This window comes from Carassius gibelio, chromosome A9 (genome assembly GCF_023724105.1).
Source record: "Carassius gibelio isolate Cgi1373 ecotype wild population from Czech Republic chromosome A9, carGib1.2-hapl.c, whole genome shotgun sequence".
NCBI classification, from domain to species: domain Eukaryota; kingdom Metazoa; phylum Chordata; class Actinopteri; order Cypriniformes; family Cyprinidae; genus Carassius; species Carassius gibelio.
Genome location: NC_068379.1, coordinates 21,484,501 through 21,506,585, shown reverse-complemented (window position 1 = coordinate 21,506,585; position 22,085 = coordinate 21,484,501). Strand labels below are relative to the sequence as shown.

The following is a 22,085-nucleotide window of genomic DNA, read 5'->3' as shown; positions in this document are numbered from 1 at the left end:
TGTGGAGTAGTTTTATGATGGATGGATACACTTTTTTTTTTTTTAGGCTTCAAAAACAGGGGCACCATTCACTGCCATTATACAGTTTGAAAGAGCCAGCATAATTTGAAATATAACTGTGATTGTGTTCGTCTGAAAGAGGAATGTCAGAAACGCCTAGGATTCCCTGAGGGTGAGAAAATCATGGGCTAATTATAATTTTTGGGGTGAACTATCACTTTAAAAATATTTCTTGTTTCTTTTATAATCTACTCACCATCTCATCCTTTAATTTCGAAGAGGATTATAAACGTTTACTTTATTTACCCGGTTTCTGCATCTCTTCAGCCTCTTTCACACTGCCATTTCGGCAAATACAGGGGTAAAGTGTTCCAGAGATTTTTCCGGGTCGCTAGATTTGATTACCCAGGATATGTGCGTGCTTTCACACACAACCCGTACAGATCCCGTAACGACACGTGTAATGTACGAGTCGAAAACATTAGGCACGTTATACTTTCATTAAAGCAAGCGAACAATCTCGGCGTCGGTACGGGAAGTGAGTAACTAACTAACTTCATTACAGTTAGAACATATTTTTTCGACACGAATGTTGATCTTTCTTCAAAACAGCCGGTAAAAGTCGCGCGATAACATGCGTCATCACTTCGGCACGGCATTAGATCTGGCTTTTGTTCACACAGCGCTCGTCCCGGGATTGAACCAAGCAATGTTACTAGGTCCCCTACCCGGGTTCGATGCCGGAATCATGGGTTTCAGTCTTTATCTCTCGTCACATTCAATTTTAACACATTTCGTTCCTTTTTCCACGCTCCATTTGAAAGCAGGTGATGGCGATTTAGCAGAATCAGGGAACTGGCTTTACTGCCGAAATGCACGTGACAAATCGCATGCGATATCGCCCATCCCTAATTGTGATTGCTCTTCATTTAGCCATCCCTGGCTTGCTTGGAATAAATGGGTCAGAGCATAGTACGCATGTAATAGGTGATTGCCTACCACGCCGGAGCACAGAACAGCAACTATTTTGTGTGTCAATTAATTTAATTAAAAAAGGTATATAAATGTTTATAATGGGTCTGGTTATCACCTTATTGATGAACAGGAATTGTAGTTTTCGAGTAAAGCTGCAAAGTCTTTCATTAACGTCAGCTACCTCCGTAATAATTATCTGATACATGCAAGTCAAAATCATGTATCATGTATCATTTATGCTGCATGGCATAAATTATATCTTTATTAGGCATTCTATTAGTGAAAGTGGTTTTCTCGGTTATCTCGTACATGATGTAAGCATGCTTCATCCCAGAATGTTTAGTGCAAGTGTGAGTGCAGACCAGTGGTGGAGTGGGGAGGGGGATAATCGCGCTCTGGTTCAGTTCAAGGCAAGTGGGCCTAGTGTTAAGTACACCCTAATAAGTCATAGGAATGAATTAAGATATTGGAATGAAATAATAACAACAACAACAACAACAACAATAATTTGCCGGTATTCAATTACGCTCTCCCTTCAGCTCAACATCCAATATAAATGTCTTGCTCGTGCTGGAAATATAATTTGCTTTTCTAAATTGAAAATACAATTCTAAACTGAAAATATAATTTGCTTTTCATTCACAAATGGTGTCCATTGCTTTGGAATATTGGAAAAAAAAAAACATGAAGATATAAGACAAGAGATGGGCTTTGGAGCTGTTCCCAATATTTGACGTTCAAAGACTTTGTATTGTTTATTTTAATGTACATTAAAAGTTTGGATCACAATAAAAGCATAATTTGTACATTTAATTATTTGCGCAATAGAACTAGCCTGTCACCCCTAACGACTCGCTTGTTTCTTTTTGTCTGCGTTTTGCACATTCACACATACCCCAACACTATGCAGCTTGCTTAACCAACCATCAATTCATTTTATTGATTAAATCATCATCAACAATTAATCAATCAATCTTTGATTTGTTAGCAAAGTCCCAATGCTGGTTAATTTGATTTCCAATTGCAAATATTCATCATCAAGCATCAACATCCCACTCACTTGTTCTGCCAGTACCACTTATACAACATACAAACCAAAAATCTAAGCAAGTCAGGACAATTAATTTGCTAAGAGTACCAGAAGCCAGTAAACTACTGAAGTTACTTTCATACTTTCATAAGTTACATGTCCAAAACCCATGACACAACCAACCCAGCATGTAGAGCTGCACGATTAATCGAATGTGATTATCTTGTGCATCTTGTCAGTAAAGCCGGTTCTGTGATCAATAGTAAATACTTTATTATAATGAAAATTATAATAAGGTAAACACAGATAATTCATACATTGTCGTAGTCGTGTGTTTATTAGTCAAGTTGAATCAATGAAAGAATTGAAATATTCTGTTTATTCAGCTGTAGCGATTTCAGGCATTTCCTGGGTTTCTTCTGCGAGGCGTATTTGGAGTTTCCCCGTTAAGGAGCGACCTTTGGCCTTCGGATGGAAATTTACTATGGATCACAGAACCGTGCTTCACTGAAAGATATGCATGAAAATCGCAGCTTCTGCGTAATCATGATTTTTATTTCATTTTGATTTATCGTGCAGCCCTACCAGCACGTAATCACACAGCTTTATCTGAAAACTCCACAAATAGAAAACTGAAAGATAAGTAAGATTATTTTAACCACAAACTTTAGGATCACAAACTATAAACAAAATCTGGCCAGATCACCTTATTATAGTATTGAAAATCATTATCGTCTCTCGACCTCTCTGGCCTTGAAGATCACAGAATTAGTGCGATTGGCATGAGTGTGCACAAGAATGAGAGAGAAACGGAGTGAAAATGGGAAGCAAGTCATCGCAGTTTTCTGCTCAGGAATTGAAAGGCACAGGAAGATTGCCTCATCATTTACTAAGCAAGCAAGAATTAGACCTGAAGAAGACCTGAAAGCTACATGGGACCAAAAAAACAACCTAATGGAATGCTTCAGATTGAATAACAGTTACACTACATCAACAGCACCTGTGACATTGTACATCACCATAGGAAAAAAACTTGGCTTTACAATGACTCACAAAAGTCATCTATGGGAAAAGACAATATCCCAAAAAAAGTTCTATTACACAGTTTTAAAAGTACAGATCTTAACTTCACAAAACATATTATCATATGCTTTAGCATGACACAATGTAACAGAACTTTAAGCCAACCTTAACCTGTGCAATGATATCAACTATCCATTAAGTATTTGTACATGGCGCAAACACTTACCAAAAGTATGATTTAAAAAAGGATTTCTTAAAAATAATAACAATAAAATTACACATGAAGAGCTTTAACAAATACGAGCTTGTCATCTGTCCTTTCAACCCCAACTACCTAAAACGGCAGCAGATATTTTCATACCAAATGTTGAATGATGCAGAAGGTTTATTTCTAACAGCGATTAACAAGTCATTCCATTTTAATCTATCATACACAATGTACTTCTATGTATGCCAAGTTAATGCAAATATTCTTGCAACTTAAGCAAGCTGAAGATATCTACAGAGCATGGCTGAGGCATACCCTTATAAAACCAACATGGTATGCCTACCTTCTCTGTCCAGAATGGGCATCTGAGGGGGCGTGCTGCACTGCCCTAAGACAAGGAAAGAGGGGACCTCCAGTAGTAAATATCACATCATCTGTACACATATTTGCCAAATCAAGATCCAAGATCCTATCAAATGTCATACGCTATACATCATCAATATATCAAATTGACCTTAATTTACTTGGGAGAAAAAAATAAATAAAGTTGACCGATTCATGAATGAGGGAATGCGATGCTTTTCCCCATAATCCTTTAGACCCAACTGCCATTCAGTGATGGTACAAGATTACCAGCTGAACACAATATTGATCTTCGGCAGATCTTGAACATTAAACTTAATCTGATGTAATCTGACTAGATACAATACAAGTCCTTACGAATCCTCAATATTAAAAAAATAAAAAAAATAAACAGTTGTAAACCAGTAAAGATAACTATACCTGACCAAAACATGAGACATTTACCTAATTTAAGAAAAATCCAATAAAGAAGCTACATTGTGTGTGTGTCTATATTATATATATATATATATATATATATACCCTTTTTTTCAATGTTACAGTGATCAAATGTGACAAGCACTGTGTGAATGCTGAGAGAGGCAGACATTGTATAGAACTTTTGTGTAATAAATATTACGTATTTTAAATCTGACCATGTTTTATTTAGACCAAAAATCTTTCAACTCATAATTAAACTACGTTGAACACAAATCGAATGAATTTCTTTATTGCAACTTACAGTATTTAGTCACCTAGTGCATGACGGTTGCATTTTTAAGCTTCTAATAAATCAACGGAGGACTGATAAGGTCATAAACTGTGAATCAATCAAGTGATGTCCATTATCATTGTTTATCCATATACAATATCAAAGAACAACAAAGATTTAAAAGAGAATAAAAGAAAAAGGTATATGTCAACACTGTTGCCACTTCTCCATCGACGTTTTCTGCTTGTGCTTTGCTGCCGTAGCCAGCACTACCAACTAGTGTTTTGGCTGTATACTTGTAGAATGATGCAGAAACACCAATACAGAGTTAGGAACACAAACAATCAAGCTGTAGGTTAATCATAATGGGTCCTCTAATGTGAACCAAACTCCTGAAACAAAGCCACCCTGAAAACAGCCCCACATACACACACACACTTGTATTTTAATAAACTATTAACAAAAGCAGAATGAAGAGCCCCTTTACTTTTAACCACACAGTACATGCAGAACATATATTTACCAAAATTTTGTGGTTTAATCATATCTTGCAACAGCTAATTCAATTCAATTAACTGCTTAGCCGTACTTTACACAAGAGCTACTGTCTCCAAAATAACACTTCTGTTATTCGTTGAGAGTAATGATGCACATACTTTCTGTAGACATTAGCAACAACTACAAAAAAAATAAAAGACTGAATGTAAAAAATGAAATAAAAAAAGACAAACAAGAGAATAACAAAATACAGAATTCCTAATTAGTCTGTAAGCTGAGAAAGCATCAACATCACACCTCAGGTCACGAAAAATGCTATTAGGGATGAAATTTCAACAATGTTCAACACTACAGATTAACAAAAAAGAAAAAGAAACCAGATGGAATGCAGAAAACAAATGAATTACAGAACATACAGTAATTGTGTACTTACCAGTGAAAAGCATTGTAATGGAAGTAAACCAAACCAAGGCCATATAAAAAGGCAGCATTCTGGAGAAAAAAACAAAACAAAAGATGAGAATTAGAAACATTAGAAGAAACTATTCATCCATTCATCATAGTAGAATTAAAGAGCAAATTGACTTTCTAATTAAGGATGGCCCCTTAAGTATTAGTAGAGATGGTTTACCCTCTCAGCAGGTCTGACACATCTGCACTCAGCAGGGGACAGAAACATCTGCGGCTAATGAGCACATGTTAAAAAGGTGGCAACGACTTCGTCTCCCACAACCACTAAAGGTTATATTTACATAACGGGATGTGCTATACAATATGGATCAATGAAACATTATCTGAACCACTTATCTGTGCTCACAGAGGCAAAGCGTGACTCAAACTGAAACCCACTGTGGCTTGTCTTCCCCACAAATGCACTTTCGTTAGATGATGAAACTAGATGGTTACTTTACGAAGTGAATAATTTAAGAATTAAACTAGGACTGGGCTGTAGTGTTAACCCTTTAACTGTCACCCCGTCCCGTATACGGGACACCTACATTTACTTCACTATATTACAATTAAATCTAATCTAATCTTGACAAACTATATATCGTTGGAAAGGTCTAAGACTACCTGAATATATATTTTATCAATGTTTTTTGTAAAAAATTATGTAGGAAAAGTAATAGATTAATTTAATGACAAGAGTGCACCCTTGAAAATCTACATAACAGGAGTTTTGACCTTTGTTTAAAAAAAAAAAAAAAAAAAAGGCTTCTTCGTTGTCTTTTCACATTTTAGAAATCAGCAGAAATTATATATCGACTGAAAACTTACTCTCAAAACTCATCCTTTAAAACCCATTTTAAAATCAGACATTGCATTACCATATAAACGGTACATCAATATCCTGTTACAAAATGTTTTCATTCATGAATTATAAAAATTTAAGTTTGGATTGTGCACTTTAAAGACCCAAGTCACCTTTATTCATAGAGACAAGTGCTCGTTGTTCTCAGTTAATGACAATTTATATATTTCAGTCGGATGCATTTTAACCAGAGCAGAAGTACAGGAAAAATAGTGTAGATAAAGCAAGAGAAAATTTTACGTGCATTTGTATGTGACAGAAATTGAATTCAAAGTGCACATTTTCATCAGCTCATGCATTCCAATGCACAAGACCAGGTTTCACATTTTAGACGAATGTGGCTCTATTCAAATGTGGTCATGAAGTCAACAATAACATGAGCTTTCAATGACCAGCTTGACAGCACATGCTACTTATTTACAATTGAAAAAGGATGACTGTCTCGCAAGACCTCAGACAGCAGTGTGAAGTAGGACAGGCGCAGAATAATAAAGAGTGCCAAATAAGCACTGACTGCAAAGCACATGGTCCATCACTCTGACAGTACTGCACATGGGCCGATCATCACACAGCTGTCTGACTGCTGAGACAGCACCTTTTAACCCTTTCACCACAGACACAAATTTAGAACATGCCCTATCTTTGAGAGCAAAAAATAAATCCTGAACAGGGAGAGGGGGAGGGGCGGTTACATAAGCTTGGCAGAAAATATGAAATCTTCAACTTCCACAGCTGCGGTCTGCAATGTTTAGATTGGCAAATTTTCCATTCAGGCATCCAAACTAAATCGTGCCAATGCAATGAAATTTATAGTTAGAAACTACCCAAGTTTGTCCCATCTGTGCTGGAAATCAGTTTCTATTAGCAGTATGCTGAGGCTGAGCGCCTGATATGTGAGAGATGACACTTCTACAGTTGACAGCCATATCTGCAGTCAAAAAGTTTACTCTGCTTATGGAAATTCCACAGCCAAAAACGTCACTCTTGCTCAATGAGAGAACGGTGTCTGGAACCCAGAACTGTCAGAGGCCATTACTGACACTCCCACAGTATCTCACTTCACATTAAAAACTCTCTTATAGACAGCTACAGCTAAACACATCAAATTGAATTGCTTTCACTAATATTGGACACCTGGAATTACATCTGCTACATGTGATCCAAATACAAGTAGCCATACTGCAAATGGTCCACTGAGTCTTGTGCATCTACATTTGTTCAGTTCTTATTGTATCGTTATTGCTAAGCAGAATTTAAGTTTAAAACCCTTTTGACAATGATTACACCACCTTTAGATATTGTTTGTGATGCATTGCACCCATTCCTGGAGATTTACTTACCTGCAGAGTTCAATTCCAAACCTGCTTCAACACAACTCTCTGTAATTATAAAGTTTCCCTGAGGATCTTAATTGGCTGGTTCAGTTGTGTGTGATCAGGGTGAACCTTTGGATTAAAAAACCCATTTGATTTGGATTGGGCACCACTGCATTAGACAAATGCAATGTTACCAAATGCATCCACAACCTCTGAATATGTACCAATGTTACCACGATCCTCTGAAAGTGGGTGTGATCTTAACACCATGTATTCATTTAGCACGGTCTACATGTTGGGTGGATTTAACAACAAGTGTAAATTGTGTAAGTTCACAATCAATGAGAATCAAGCAACTCTCACCTTCCAGTAGTCTGACTGTAAACTGTAGTATCTCTGGTATGCAGATAATGCTGAGAAGAAAACAAAAGAAACAGATTACTGATTGTCACTTTTTTATGACAATAACAGAAATAATTCTTCAATCAGAACTCACCTTTAGGATATTCCTCCAGTAAAAGGTTGAAGTGACCTAACTGGCAAAACACCTCTGGCTCTACTTTCCCTTCAGCTTTTAAGATGTAGACGTCATAGCAGCGAACAGCCTGTGAAGCAAACAGTGAATGTGAAACAAGTCAGAATGCCCATTTGAAGAAATCGATCAGTTTGTTGTCAAAGGTGCTGATATACAGTGCAAAAAGAACTTTGTTTGATACTTCTAATGTATACAGGTCCTTCTCAAAAAATTAGCATATTGTGAAAAAGTTCATTATTTTCCATAATGTGATGATAAAAATTAAACTTTCATATATTTTAGATTCATTGCACACCAACTGAAATATTTCAGGTCTTTTATTGTTTTAATACTGATTATTTTGGCATACAGCTCATGAAAACCCAAAATTCCTATCTCAAAAAATTTGCATATTTCATCCGACCAATAAAAGAAAAGTGTTTTTAATATAAAAAAAGTCAACCTTCAAATAATTATGTTCAGTTATGCACTCAATACTTGGTCGGGAATCCTTTTGCAGAAATTACTGCTTCAATGCGGCGTGGCCTGTGGCACTGCTGAGGTGTTATGGAGGCCCAGGATGCTTCGATAGCAGCCTTAAGCTCATCCAGAGTGTTGGGTCTTGCGTCTCTCAACTTTCTCTTCACAATATCCCACAGATTCTCTATGGGGTTCAGGTCAGGAGAGTTGGCAGGCCAATTGAGCACCGTAATACCATGGTCAGTAAACCATTTACCAGTGGTTTTGGCACTGTGAGCAGGTGCCAGGTCGTGCTGAAAAACGAAATCTTCATCTCCATAAAGCTTTTCAGCAGATGGAAGCATGAAGTGCTCCGAAATCTCCTGATAGCTAGCTGCATTGACCCTGCCCTTGATAAAACACAGTGGACCAACACCAGCAGCTGACATGGCACCCCAGACCATCACTGACTATGGGTACTTGACACTGGACTTCAGATATTTTGGCATTTCCTTCTCCCCAGTCTTCCTCCAGACTCTGGCACCTTGATTTCCGAATGACATGCAAAATTTGCTTTCATCCGAAAAAAGTACTTTGGACCACAGAGCAACAGTCCAGTGCTGCTTCTCTGTAGCCCATTTCCTGCACACGTCTGTGCACGGTGGCTCTGGATGTTTCTACTCCAGACTCAGTCCACTGCTTCCGCAGGTCCCCCAAGGTCTGGAATCGGTCCTTCTCCACAATCTTCCTCAGGGTCCGGTCACCTCTTCTCGTTGTGCAGCGTTTTTTGCCACACTTTTTCCCTCCCACAGACTTCCCACTGAGGTGCCTTGATACAGCACTCTGATTTCTGTGTGACTTATTTTGAGCCCTGATAAATTCATTCATTATGATCAATGTATCAATTACTCTACTTTAAAACATTGATGCTTTTGAATTACTGAAATATTTAACAAAGCATGCATGCATTTTATCATGTTCGTTTTGTGATCGCGCATGTTCCTGTGACTTATTTCTCAGTTTTCTTCTCTTTGTTGGTGAAATGAAGGGGTTGTATGATGTTGCTCCTGAGAGGCATGTAAAGGGCAGGTTTTAGTGAAGCACAGCGGAGCTTCAGGCCCACCAGCTGAAACACAGCGCTATTCTGGCCTCGGTGCTACTGGTCAGTTTTAAGCCCTGGCTCGGTCTGGCCCGACAGTGGAAAAGCGGCTATTGAAGTAAACAAGGAGCCAACATTGTAAATATACTAATGCAACATCCAATAACCAACCAGCAGTATTGTTTGCTTGTCTCTTTAAAGCTTTGAAACACCTACAAGGTCACCAGAGTTGAACAGAACTGAAGGTCACAGAAAATGTTAAATACATGGGTTATTTTCTATGACAAAATAAGTTCAGAACAGAGGTATTTGCACTGTATTATTGTCTCTGTGTTATTATTTCACTTGGGGTGTTAAATTGCTAAAACCTGCATTAGGGCTGCAAATTACAACACATGCAAAGTTAAACATTCAGACTGAACAATGCAAACTTTGACGCTGTATAATCGGTGCTTGTTTACGAAGCTCAATGTCAGAACTCAGTTCTTTTAAATAATAAGCACAACACTAAAATATTTTGCACAAACATTTACTTTTTCTACAATATCTAGAAACCAAAAAAAAAAAAACTTGAGAATATTTTAGCCAATAATATCACTGCTAAACACATTAATATGTGTTCTAAATACTGAAACTTAAAATGAAGCGTTCATTTAACTGCTGCGTTCTCAAGGTCTTTAAAGAGGTGCTGGCTGTATCTGGGACACTGAACGTTCTGACAGACATGGCTAGCTTGCGGTAAGAGTTGCACAGCAGCAGACAGACAGCAAGCAGCGCTCACTGACAGCACAAGAGCACTGAGTGGAGTGATTGAGGGATGCACGTCAATTTCTAATTGAATCGTTTCATTATTTTCAGAGCCAACACAGCCTCAAAATGTCTGCCCCTGGGGCAGAGACGGTAATTAAACATTCACCCTGTCTATCAGAAGATGTGAAAAACATAACTGTCTAAATGGACTTGTAGAAATGGACCCAAAGATTTCTTATGAAACAAATAGGGATGCACAATAAATATCGGCTGATATTTAATGCGCATCTTGTCAGTAATACTGGTTCTGTAATCAGCGGTAAATCTCTACACGTGCGTGATTTCACATGGAGCAGCATTTACTACACAGAGCTGTGGTTCACTGAAAAGCTGCACCAAACCACAAAATTTTGCACATTTTGCACAGTTTGTCAGTGAACAACGGCAATATGCCGTTCATTATCCCAGATGTATCGCCTTCGATAATGAACACAATATTGCGTAGCTTGTCAGTGATCTACGGCTCTGTCTATTAAATGCCACTCCAATTATAAACAGGTGATGGCGATTTAGCGGTAATCACAGAACCAGATTTACTAACTAGATGCGCATGATCATATCGTTAGATATATCGCCCAGCCCTACTCGCCTACAAACTGATTCTCAATCAATGAATAGCACACATTAATGCTAAGCAATTGCTTATGAACTAGAGATCGACCGATATGGGTTTTTCTATAGCTGATGCCGATGTTTAGAGGTCAGGGTCAGCCGATGGCCGATATGTGCTGCCGATTTTTAGGGCCGATATGTTGAAGTTTTCCCCTTCATTTGCATGCTAAAATGTTGCACTAATAATAAGTGGATGCACAACATTTCTAAACTTATCATCATTTATTGAGCACTGACTTGAACCATCTCTCGAATCTTAAATTTGTGCAATGCACGGTATTAAAATAAAAAATTTATCCAAAGTTAACCAAAGAAATTAATAAAGTGAACAAGTAGTAAATTATATATATGTCAATCATTTACATAAAAGTTTTAGAGCATTTATCAAGTAGAATTTTTTTTGTTTGTTGGAAAATAAATGTAAACACAAATATACATTTAAATTAAATACAATTTTAGAAATAAAAATCAATTAAACTGAAAATTATAAAAAATAAATATATAAAAAATAAATAATAGTAGTGCTGCAAACACACTAGCAACCAGCAACATTTGTGTTTGGTATAAATGACACAGAACACCTAAAGTGCATTCTAATTTCGCACTTACATCGCAGTCTGTTCATTATTAAAATAAAGTACAGTCAACCAAACATATAAAAGGTTACACTGGTCAGTTTAAATTAGGGCTGAAACGATTCCTCGAGTAACTCGAGTTACTCGATTACAAAAAATGATCGAGGCAAATTCCTCTGCCTCGAAGCCTCTTTTAATTTATTTTTCGCAGGTTCTTTCGCAATGATTTTTTAATGTGACACATTGCGTTTACGTCACCCACAAAGTGGAAGGAGACGCAAGCGCTGCATCCGAGATCGCATACTGCAAGGAGTCAGCAGTGTTTTGATTAGAGCGCGCGGGCAAACCTGAAGAGAACGTCGTGGCGTGTGTCCATTGCAAGATAGAGCTGGCATACAACAACTAGGGCCATATGATTTCCGCGATGCAGAAAACGCGGAGGGAATCGCGGAATCCAGTCATAAAAACAGAGTTTAATGGAGTTTAACAGTTTAATGCGGAATGGCACGAAATTTGACAAATTGTGAATGAATTAATCAAAAATAGGTCATTGCACTTACATCAAATCAAATATGGACTAATATCATGTTCTGCATGTTCTGTGTGTCTCTGTTAATGAATGGAGCAGAAGCGCGAGTTCCTTTATCACGCACACTGAAGCGCGCGTGCTGTCTCACTAAATAAGGACGTGAACACATGAACAACATCTCCAGAACTGCACTGACAGTCACTTCATGAGCATTTGACCGTTGTCACATCACAATACAAAGAACTGTAAAGGTACGTCGACCCGTCAAAATAAAAGTCCGTTTTTTTTAAGGTTTAATCACACAACATTTCTTCCATGTTTTATTTTTAATAGTAAATCCCCTTTGTTTACCAAAAAGTTAAGTTTGCTTAATTTTTAAAAATTCAAAGATAAATTAAATTAATGTTTTATGTGTTTAATGTTTAATGTGCATCTCAGAAAATGCTTTATTTTAAACCCCAACTGAATGGCACTTAAATGAACTTAATTCATCTGTCAACTTTATTGTCATTGTTCACATTACGAGTACAGACAGAGAAACAATGGGTAATAATTAAATGTTTATTTTTGATGTATGCAATGCATTTTATGCATTTAAAAAGTCAAAAAAAAATTCTAAAAAAGGAAACTTATTTGTTCATTTTAAGAGCCCCAGGAGTCTTATTTTCTCTCGCATAAATAATATTGCACTTTAATTAAGCAAAAACACATTTTATCCGATTACTCGATTAATCGATGGAATTTTTGGTAGAATACTCGATTACTAAAATATTCGATAGCTACAGCCCTAGTTTAAATACACCATATACCGGTCCTCTCTGCTGTTATGCCAAGGACGTTTTTGCTCATGTGAAGAGGATGATATTTTCCGTCTATTTAAAAAATATATATATATATTCTAGTTTAACATTCAGATAAACTGCGAATGTGGAAACATTTGGATATGCGCAGAACGAGACCGGAGCAATAACCTCCAAATACATCTAGTCAAACCCGCGCTCGCTCGTCCTCGTATGGATCGGATAATTTTTCGAAACAGCAAAAAAAAAAAAAAAAAAAGGCCAAGATAAACATACGTTTTGTCTTTTTTTTTTTTTTATTAACATTAAATTATTAAATTAAAATATATGAAATCAACTTAAAGTGCACATGGCATAATATCTTCTTCCTAACATAATACCCCGACTTCTCATCTCCCAGTCTGCTGTGATGAAGTGAGCCGTTTTCGTCACAAAGCTCTCCGTCCCCCTGGATGTCCACCCGTCTGTCGTGAGCACAACAGAGGATGCTCGGGATAGTTTATCCACAACTTTTTTCTTCTCCTGTTCATAAAGATCTGGCACAATCTTTTCACTCTAACCTTTCATCATTATATCTGACAGGGAAGCCAAAATGCGTGGGGCGTTAAAGCTCCTCCGTTCCTCCGCTCGCCATGACCGCTGAGGGTGGACTGAACATGCGCAACTTTTTTTTTTTTTTTTTCATAAATCAATCTGCGGGTCAGGTTTGTGCCGAACCGAAGATATTGATCTGAACGGATCACGGATCAATGATGATCCGTTGCACCATTACTATAGTGTCATTTGAAAACATTGCAGTTGCGTTTTAAAATACAACAACGAGCACCACGAAACCATTTAAAGAGGCACATTCAGTGGTCTCCTCGACGAGAAACAGTCAACAAAGATAAATGATCTCCAACGTATGGCGCGCTCTCTTCATTTTATCAAATGATCATAATCACATCTATTCATTTTACAGTCCTGCTACTAGCATTTTATTCAGACTAAATCCCCTTTAATTCGGATGAGAAAGCTTTTTTTCCAAGTGGCTTTTGCACATAATAATTATACCGCTGCAGACTTATTTTGCAGCATATTAATTGATCGTTAATTTAAAAGACGATCATGGAAATTATTGAATATTGACATCCCTAAATACAAATGAGTTGGATGGAAAAATGGTTATTGTCTGCATCAAACCATGCTTCCCAACAAATGTCATTCACCGTTCTGGGCAGCTCCCGGACAGCTGTCTCTCCAAGCGCGGTGCTGTCTGTGAGCGGGGCGGAGTAACGGAGCCCTCAATCACGCTGCAGTGTTTGTAAGAGCTGACAACTTCTCCACCCCACTTACAAAGTGAAATTCTCTGACTACCTTTATCTCCCAGGGCAGTTGTTGAATCTTCCAAAAGTTTTGTCTTGGGGTGCTTCACATGCAGTGGCTGCAGCAGCACTTTCCACCGCACCAATAACACGGGGCTGCCCGCCGCATGCCTGACTTTAAATCGGCGCTACTAAACACGGATATCGGCCGGTGCGATATATCGGTCGACCTCTATTATCAACTTGAGTTAATGAATTATGACAATGTCTACTTTATGACCTTGATTAGGGCTGCAACAACTAATCGATAAAATTGATAATGAAAATCATTAACAATGATTCTCATTATCGATTAGTCAGGTCTGCCCACAGTGCATGTACAACTGCAGCCAGTCGCGTCAAATTACAGCACTGAATAACGCATTTCTATGGACAAAATGCATCTCCTTTAGTTAATGGTCAATTACTTATTAGTATTCGTCACAAATTCATGCAAGCCTTTCCATTTTTGCATAAAGGCCTACCCTGACAGTCTGCATTAAGTTGAAATCTTTAGTAAATGAGCGCCGGAGGGGCGGGCGCGCGATTTAAACAGATGGATCACAGTAGAGAGGGATATGCTATTCAGAGCAAAAACATCCACTGTGCTGAAATATGTTGTTTAACATTTATATTTAGGTTTAAAAGTCAACATGAACTGGGAGTAATTTATGAGAGTGGGAACTGTGAAGGGACAGCAGCGTACTATTGTCTAAATCTAAATATCAGACACTTTTACAGGATTAAAAAAATGACAGTAAGAGACTGACTGATCAGTGCACACAATGATGTTTCCCCACAGGAAGACTAAGAACATTATTTGACATATTATTCAATGTATATATTTTACTAGTATCAGTAAAATCTGTGTCCCATTCACTGAGACACTATATGACAAAGTAAGGTGAGCTCTACCATTTAATTGCTGTAATTTTGCATAATTTACAATGCATAAAATAATACATGATATTAGTATGTAATTAAATGTAATAGAAGCCTACGTAATTTCAATAAATTAAAATATATTGTAAAAAATAAAATAAAAAAATAAAATCACATTATTTGTCCTCCGCAAGTATATTTCAAACCTGTGAGAAGCACTGCATCTACACTTTGGATAAAAACTTTAAGTGCATGGACTTCAATCATCTTTATCAATTTGCTGCAGTTCATGCTTACTTCAAGGGTCCTGCAATAAGACAATTAATTTTTTCAAATACCAATATGTTTCCCCTATGTTGTAAACAACAGCCATATGTATAAATAAAACATAAGTCATTAAAACACACACACACACAAATTTGAGCTGTTTTACATCCCATTAAGTGCAGACTGATGCAATTTATACTTAGTGGAAATAATGGCAGATACTCAATAGGTGACATTATAAAAAGTAAATATTATAGTTATCAAATGGATGTTGCCTTATGTGACAGTTAGTTTTCTCTACACCTACCCCAAACCAAATACTTCTCAAATAGCTATTTTGGTGCTTTATTTCAACCTTTACTGTGAATGTTTTATTCATTTTTGTGAAAATGTGGATGAGAGGTAAGTGATTTAATATTATTGTTCCCCATCATATAGCTAGTCCAAAATACATGTATTTTCAATAAAATGAATAAAACATTCACAGTAAAGTTGGAAATAAATCAAAATAGCAGCATCCATTTGATAACTATAATAAATGTACATTTTAACAATTGCATACTTTTTTAAATAATGTAGCCTATAGAGTATCAGCCATTATTTCCACCAAGTATAAATTGCATATTTGTACACTTAATGCAAACATACTGCTATTTTTAACTAGTGTAAATAAAATCTAGGCTATTTGCACTTAGTGTAAATAACAGACTGCTAAATAACGGTATTTTCACTCAGTGCATGCTAATTGTCTGCTCAGAAGAGAATTATAATTTAAATTTTATTTATTTGAATGATTGTCATTCTCCATTGAAGTGAATGTGCCAAGGTAACGTGGGCGTGGTTTGTGAACGATGTCACCACATTAAAATGACACTTAAACTGTGTCGCATGCATTAAAACAGGTATTAGGGAAACAACACAGAGTAATAATTGCATCAAGATTTATTAAGAATGTACCAACGTCTTTACATTACAGCGTTGCAGTCACTTTTGACGAATCTGCTGGAATGGGACGTAAAACAGCTCACATGCACGCGCACATCCCAACTTAACACGATCCCCAGTTGATCCATAACAACGGGTTCACCAAGTGGGTTCAGAGCTTTAACCTCCCCAGTTTATCCTGAAACACTACGACAGCCTACAGACTGGTCTTCGATCGGCAAATAAATTCAATAGTACACCGCCTTAGCCCAACCGAGTTTGAACAGCTCGGCTCATCTTATACACTGGGGGGGGGGGGACTTATCATCACCCAACGACAGATTCTGGCAAAAAAAAAAGCTATCAAGACACATTTCTCTATACTTAAGACTATTAATTAAATCCAACACCCTTCGCTTGTTTAACTGATATTAAAATGGTTGCAAAAGAATAAAAACAGCACCCTCATTACACTCAATTGAGTTGATGAAGGGTTAACGAGGTCATAACAGGCGAAAACGGCTTCATATCAAATAGCATTTCTTCTCAAAGTCTACCTGCGGTTTACAAACGCGGGGCCTCGACAAAGCAAGCACCCAAACTAATATAACACTCAGTTTAATAACTTTCAAAGCGGACTAATATTTAAAATACTCGCAGGGAGCAACTACGGAAGATCACTGACAGCCTTATATAGTCAACTTCACTTGTGTAGCATTTTTCACGATACTCAAATAAGTTTAACGAAAAGTCAATATTTACAATATATCCTGATATCTCCATGTCTTAACAATCGCATTTAGAAAGGTAGAGATTGGCCATAATATAGTTTATATTGGCGTCGATAAAAAATCACGACGTTTTTCTATATAGTATTTGTTACTTAAATCAGTAAATTGTATGTATGTGGATGGAGTTGGAAGAACTATATTCAACTTTTAGTATATCGTTTAAGTATATAATTACTCTATAGTACAATACGAATTGAATACTGCGTCTATACCTTTTATAGAGTGTATAAACGTGACACGCACACTGCATTATTTTGTACAATAAAAAATGTTTGTCTCTGTGCATATTCTGAACGTGTAATGCTGCCGATTAATAAAGTATATATTTATGTCTACACAGACTCCCTTAAGTGTAATTGCATGGTGGGTTGTATTAATATTACGCTTTATTTTTCTGTGCAACAAGAGCATATTTGAAGAGTGCTGTTATATGATTAGCAGAGTCGTGTGTGTGTGTGTGTGTCTGTCTCCAGACCTCCATCAGCGTCATACACTCTCACCTTTAACAGCAAGGCCTTCGTTCTGGCGCCATCTTCATGAAGCCTCTGAAATCCAAACAGTGTGCTGCAAACAGAGGACAACACAGGCGGTTCCGCGTTACTTTACCTGCACCGCATTCATTTGCACCACGTTAACACGCGGGGAACGCTCATAGAAATGCACGGAGGGTTATCGGTGCAAGTAAAGGGGCTTTGACTGACCTGTCTACGCAGGCTAAGCGCTCTCTTTCTTGCGGCGTAAGCTTCGGAAAGTCCTCCTCGGTTTCACTCGCTTTTCCCGCCGCCATTTTCTTTTCCTCATCACCATCAGCAGCAGCAGCGCGAGCTACAGCGGCCACCGACACTCCGCACGATTTCATAGACAAAAAACTCCAGCGAAAATATTTACGCACCGCAAGCCGAGCACCTATTTTTTGCGTAAATCTAAACGCAAAAAAAAACAACAGACGGGAAATTATTTCCTCTGAACACCCTCTTTTTCACATTGTCCTCGACATGAATGAGTCGTGGGTAGCAGGTACACCGAAACGCATGCGGAACGAGCAATGCGGGATTCAACGGTAAACTGTTATTTAGTAATATCTCAAACTTCCCCCTAGCCGCCAGCTCAAACTTGTTATAATTGTGTCACTCAAGCGAGCCCACGCCGCTGCCGTCGGAACGCCCTCTCTGAGGTTCTGGCCAATGGCTGTTCTCGGTTGAGGATCACGTGATCGTCCTTGTCTTGGGATCCTTTTTTTTCATATAAACTTTTAAGGGGGAGGGTAAATAACAAACACCTCAAATTTACGTCGCATTTTCGCCTGCTGCGATTGGCTCAGCTGGGTTTATTATGATTACGTAACACCAGTTTAAAACGCCTTATTGGTTCAAGAGTCTGTCTGTTTGAAACATTAGCTTTTTGAGGATGTAACGTTGATTTTTTTCTTAGTTATTATACAGTTAGATCTGCAGGCGTCAGTATGATTTTTATTACTTCAGATAAACGTAGAAATGTGTAATACAGGGCAGATCTCGCTTTCTATTTCTTTCTTTATTATCAATGTATTTTGTTTATTAGTATTGTATTGTACTGCACCGTACTGTATTTATTTTTTGTGCTTGCAGTTATTTCCATTTCTGTGTTTGTCCAATGGTGTAATGCCTAACTTTCATAATAAATACCATTCTGTTCTGCCATATCCTATCATGTTTTCTTTTTTTCTTTTTCTTTAAAGTTGTTGGATATCTCTACATCTTTCAAAACGTTAAGCAAAGAAAAAGAAAAAAATGTATTTCTTTAACTTTCTTTCTTTTTCTCCCTTAACTAGTTTCTTATAGTGTTTCTTATACGAAATTAAGTCAGCTTCAGACGGTATAAAGACTTCTGCTACTGTAGGTAAACAATAATTATATATATATATATATATATATATATATATATATATATATATATATATATATATATATATATATATATATAATTAAAAATTACACTTGAAACAATATGTAACCTATTTTGTGAATAACACTTAGAAGCGATGGTATGATTCCGTTGACAGTTATCGCACGTAAACTGCGTAGGATTTTGCGTCAAGCTGCGGCGGTTTCGAACGCTGTGAACAGAGCCGAGCCTCATAAAATGGCGGATCGCGGTGAAGGTAAACAAATTTGCAAAACAAACATTTGAATAAACAGTCTGGTTTGACAACGTGTTTATTTGATCATACAGTTTATATGCATGAGATTCCAAGTGTTTCCAAATGTAGCAGAGCAGCAAAATAATCGGTGATTATGTCAGCAGACTGGATATCATGTGCTAAATCTCGGGAAATTAACGTTACCTCATACTGTTTTCATTCTCATTCATGTTTTTGTTAACTGCATGCCAAAATTCAAAATATCATCTGAAGTGTCTTGCTCTCAGGTTCGATATTTCAGTATAAGGTGCGATGGTGAGACCTGAATTATCACATTATGAAAGGTTCATGCTATTTTTCTACTTTGTTTTTAAACAGATCGAAACAAAGGTTAATATAAAACAATCTAAAACAGGTTGTGTAAAACCTACACTTGGTTCTTGGGTGGAAATAATAATCTATATAGGCTACCATTTGTTTACCAATGCAAAACGTTCTAATGAATTATATATGTGGTGTATTTTCACTTGCATCAACGCTTTGTGATTACTTCATGTATAATAACAGTTACTTTCGTTTTCAGATGTAGATGGAGAGAGCGAAGATGAATTTTATGAGGTTGTTAACATCACTGATTATGCCAGGAGGCATCAATGGTGGAGTCTTGTTTTTGGGAACAGTACTGGACCCATTGCAGAAAAGTACTCTGTGGCTTCACAGATCATGATGGGTGGAGTGACTGGATGGTTAGTGTTAACATAGATCAAGAAACCTAAGATATTTCACATGTGCTGTAGTCTCTGATTGGTGTACTTCAATTCTTTGTTCTACATGTATGAAAGAACTGCATTAATGTATAATAATGGGTGCATTAATTACTTAAAATCTCTGTCCTCTAGGTGTGCTGGTTATCTTTTTCAGAGAGTTGGGAAAATTGTGGCTACTGCTGTTGGAGGAGGATTTCTTTTGCTACAAGTATGGTTTATTAAAATGCTTGCATCGTATGTCAAAGCCATTTTTAAAGGAATAGTTTCCTCAAAAATGTAAATTTGCTATACGTTTACTCCCTCTCGGGGCATCCATGTCGATGTGCTTGGAGAAATTTAGCATTTCATCACTTGCTCACCAATGGATCCTATGTTGTTGGGTCCTGAGTTCAAACAGCTGATAAAACATCACAATAATCCAAATCACAACTTTTAACTTCACATTTTTAACTTCAAACAGATCCTTCCGGCCAAAAAACAAGCCCTCTATCCATAATATTGCTTTCTCATTCTGACGGCACCCATTCACTACAGAGAATCCTTTGTTAAACAGGTGATGTCATGCTAAATTTCTCCAAATATGTTCCGATGATTGTTTCTCAAACTCATTGGATAGCCTGGAGGTGAGTACACATTCAGCAAAAATTTTTCACTATTCCTTTAAGGGCTTTTAATGCTTCTATGTCATCTTACTTAAGAGGGAAAAGAAATCTTAATTTTCTCCTTTCAGATTGCCAACCACAGTGGCTATGTGCAGGTTGACTGGAGGAAAGTGGAAAAGGATGTCAATAAAGCTAAAAAGCATTTGAAGAAAAAGGCAAACAAAGCAGCCCCTGAGCTCAATTCCTTTATTGAAGACGTGGGTATTCTTTCATTCATTCATCATTACTTCATATACCAGTCTAATAGCTATTTTGCGCTCCCAAAATTCTATAAAGCATTTTGTATTATTATTTAGAAAGTTGTTTTTATCTATCCTGCATTCAATAAGTGTTGTATTTTTCTTATACAGTCGACAGAATTTGTGAAGAGGAATATTGTTATCTCGGGGGGATTTGTCGGAGGATTTCTGCTGGGCCTGGCATCCTAAATCAAACCTGGATCTACTGTATTGCCACTGATTGAAGTAGTTTGCACATGAATATTCTCCCTTATCTCTGTATCGCAGCGATACAACTCTGAAACTTGATGTATTGTCTGAACTGTTGTTCTAAATATATTCCTCCAAAATGTTGTTCTTAACTGTACATAGCTTAATCATTCTGATGAAGAGAGATATATTGTGCCAATAACTTTATACAAAAATTGGTGGTGTGGTTTTATGTTATATTTTTATATTATTTTGCCTACCCTTAATCATAAAGACATCAACATGAAGTCTGTTACATATACGACTCAAGTGTTTCTTATTGTATTTTGTTTTTGACAATACATTACTTGAGTTAGTTGTAATCATTTCCTTAATATTTACTTGTCCAGAGGCATGTATAGTGTTTTTGTTTTTGTTTTTGTTTTTTGAGAGCTTTGTGATGAATTAGTTTTTAATATACAGCATAACCCACCAATAACATGTTTGTGAAAAAATACAAATCCTGTCCTTCTGGTTATTTACGCTCTATTCATGTTATTCAATAAATGTTTTGTCTGTGTTGAGGGACAATACGTTTCTGTGAGTAGGAGCTGTTTAAGTAGTATTGCTATCTATATTAGTATCTGGAGCAGTTAGCTCATATTTACTTAAACTGAAAATAATTAAATTGTGTGTGTGTGTGTGTATAGAATATATATATATACTATACTGTTAAGTTAGTTAGTCACTATTGCCTAAAATGTTGAAAGTGGGGCCAAATTCTCAACCCACAGTAAAATTCATTCTATTTTTTATGAAGAAAACCAAAAACACATTAAATGGAGTAGAAACGACAGAACAAGTAAAACTCATAGAAATGCTGTCATAACAAAACTTTTAGTGTACATTTTATTTTCTATCCATTATTTGCCAGCTTAGAAGAGACATTTCCCAAATCTCAGCATTTTGATGTACACAGTGATGCTCCGGCATGGGTTGGTTTTGACAAACAGGTTGGTAATTATTCTAAGGGAACATTAAAACTATTTTTTTCCTTAGTGCTGTGCAAAGCATATTAATAATAATCACTATTTTGTTACCACAAGGTC

The 22,085-nt window shown here is 36.9% G+C and overlaps 2 protein-coding genes across 9 annotated transcripts in view; one reads left to right on the top strand and one right to left on the bottom strand.

Annotated features, from left to right (window-relative positions):
* Positions 1-18,233, bottom strand: part of LOC128019956 (lysine-specific demethylase 6A) — a 47,654-nt gene extending 29,421 nt beyond the window's left edge. For 3 of the 7 annotated variants that reach the window (XM_052606384.1, XM_052606388.1, XM_052606389.1), the window contains exons 1-6: positions 17,723-18,175; positions 17,522-17,585; positions 7,913-8,021; positions 7,780-7,829; positions 5,222-5,280; positions 3,580-3,624 (exon numbers count right to left, since the gene is read on the bottom strand). In XM_052606384.1, the coding sequence (XP_052462344.1) occupies positions 3,580-3,624; positions 5,222-5,280; positions 7,780-7,829; positions 7,913-8,021; positions 17,522-17,585; positions 17,723-17,880 (485 nt within the window). In that variant the 5' untranslated portion in view covers positions 17,881-18,175. Of the gene's footprint in view, positions 1-3,579; positions 3,625-5,221; positions 5,281-7,779; positions 7,830-7,912; positions 8,022-17,521; positions 17,586-17,722 lie in introns of all 7 variants that reach the window. The other 4 variants (XM_052606385.1, XM_052606390.1, XM_052606386.1 and 1 more) reach the window with 3 other exon arrangements.
* A 781-nt stretch (positions 18,234-19,014) lies between these two features.
* On the top strand, positions 19,015-21,567 carry LOC128019955 (FUN14 domain-containing protein 1). 2 transcript variants are annotated; one of them, XM_052606381.1, is made up of 5 exons: positions 19,015-19,161; positions 19,724-19,886; positions 20,040-20,115; positions 20,638-20,766; positions 20,920-21,567. In XM_052606381.1, the coding sequence occupies exons 1-5, from the start codon at positions 19,047-19,049 to the stop codon at positions 20,995-20,997; spliced, it is 561 nt and encodes a 186-aa protein (XP_052462341.1). In that variant the 5' UTR covers positions 19,015-19,046; the 3' UTR covers positions 20,998-21,567. The 2 variants fall into 2 exon arrangements, with proteins under 2 accessions (XP_052462341.1, XP_052462343.1); XM_052606383.1 differs by lacking the exon at positions 19,015-19,161 and adding an exon at positions 19,463-19,484.
* Positions 21,568-22,085: the final 518 nt, after the last annotated feature.

What these genes read in the sequence shown, in the direction of transcription:
- LOC128019955 (XM_052606381.1), top strand. Translation starts at nt 19,047, where the DNA reads ATGATTCCGTTGACAGTTATCGCACGTAAACTGCGTAGGATTTTGCGT. An exon ending in AATGGCGGATCGCGGTGAAG is followed by an intron (nt 19,162 to 19,723) that starts GTAAACAAATTT and finishes TTTCGTTTTCAG; the next exon opens with ATGTAGATGGAGAGAGCGAA. An exon ending in GAGGATTTCTTTTGCTACAA is followed by an intron (nt 20,116 to 20,637) that starts GTATGGTTTATT and finishes TTCTCCTTTCAG; the next exon opens with ATTGCCAACCACAGTGGCTA.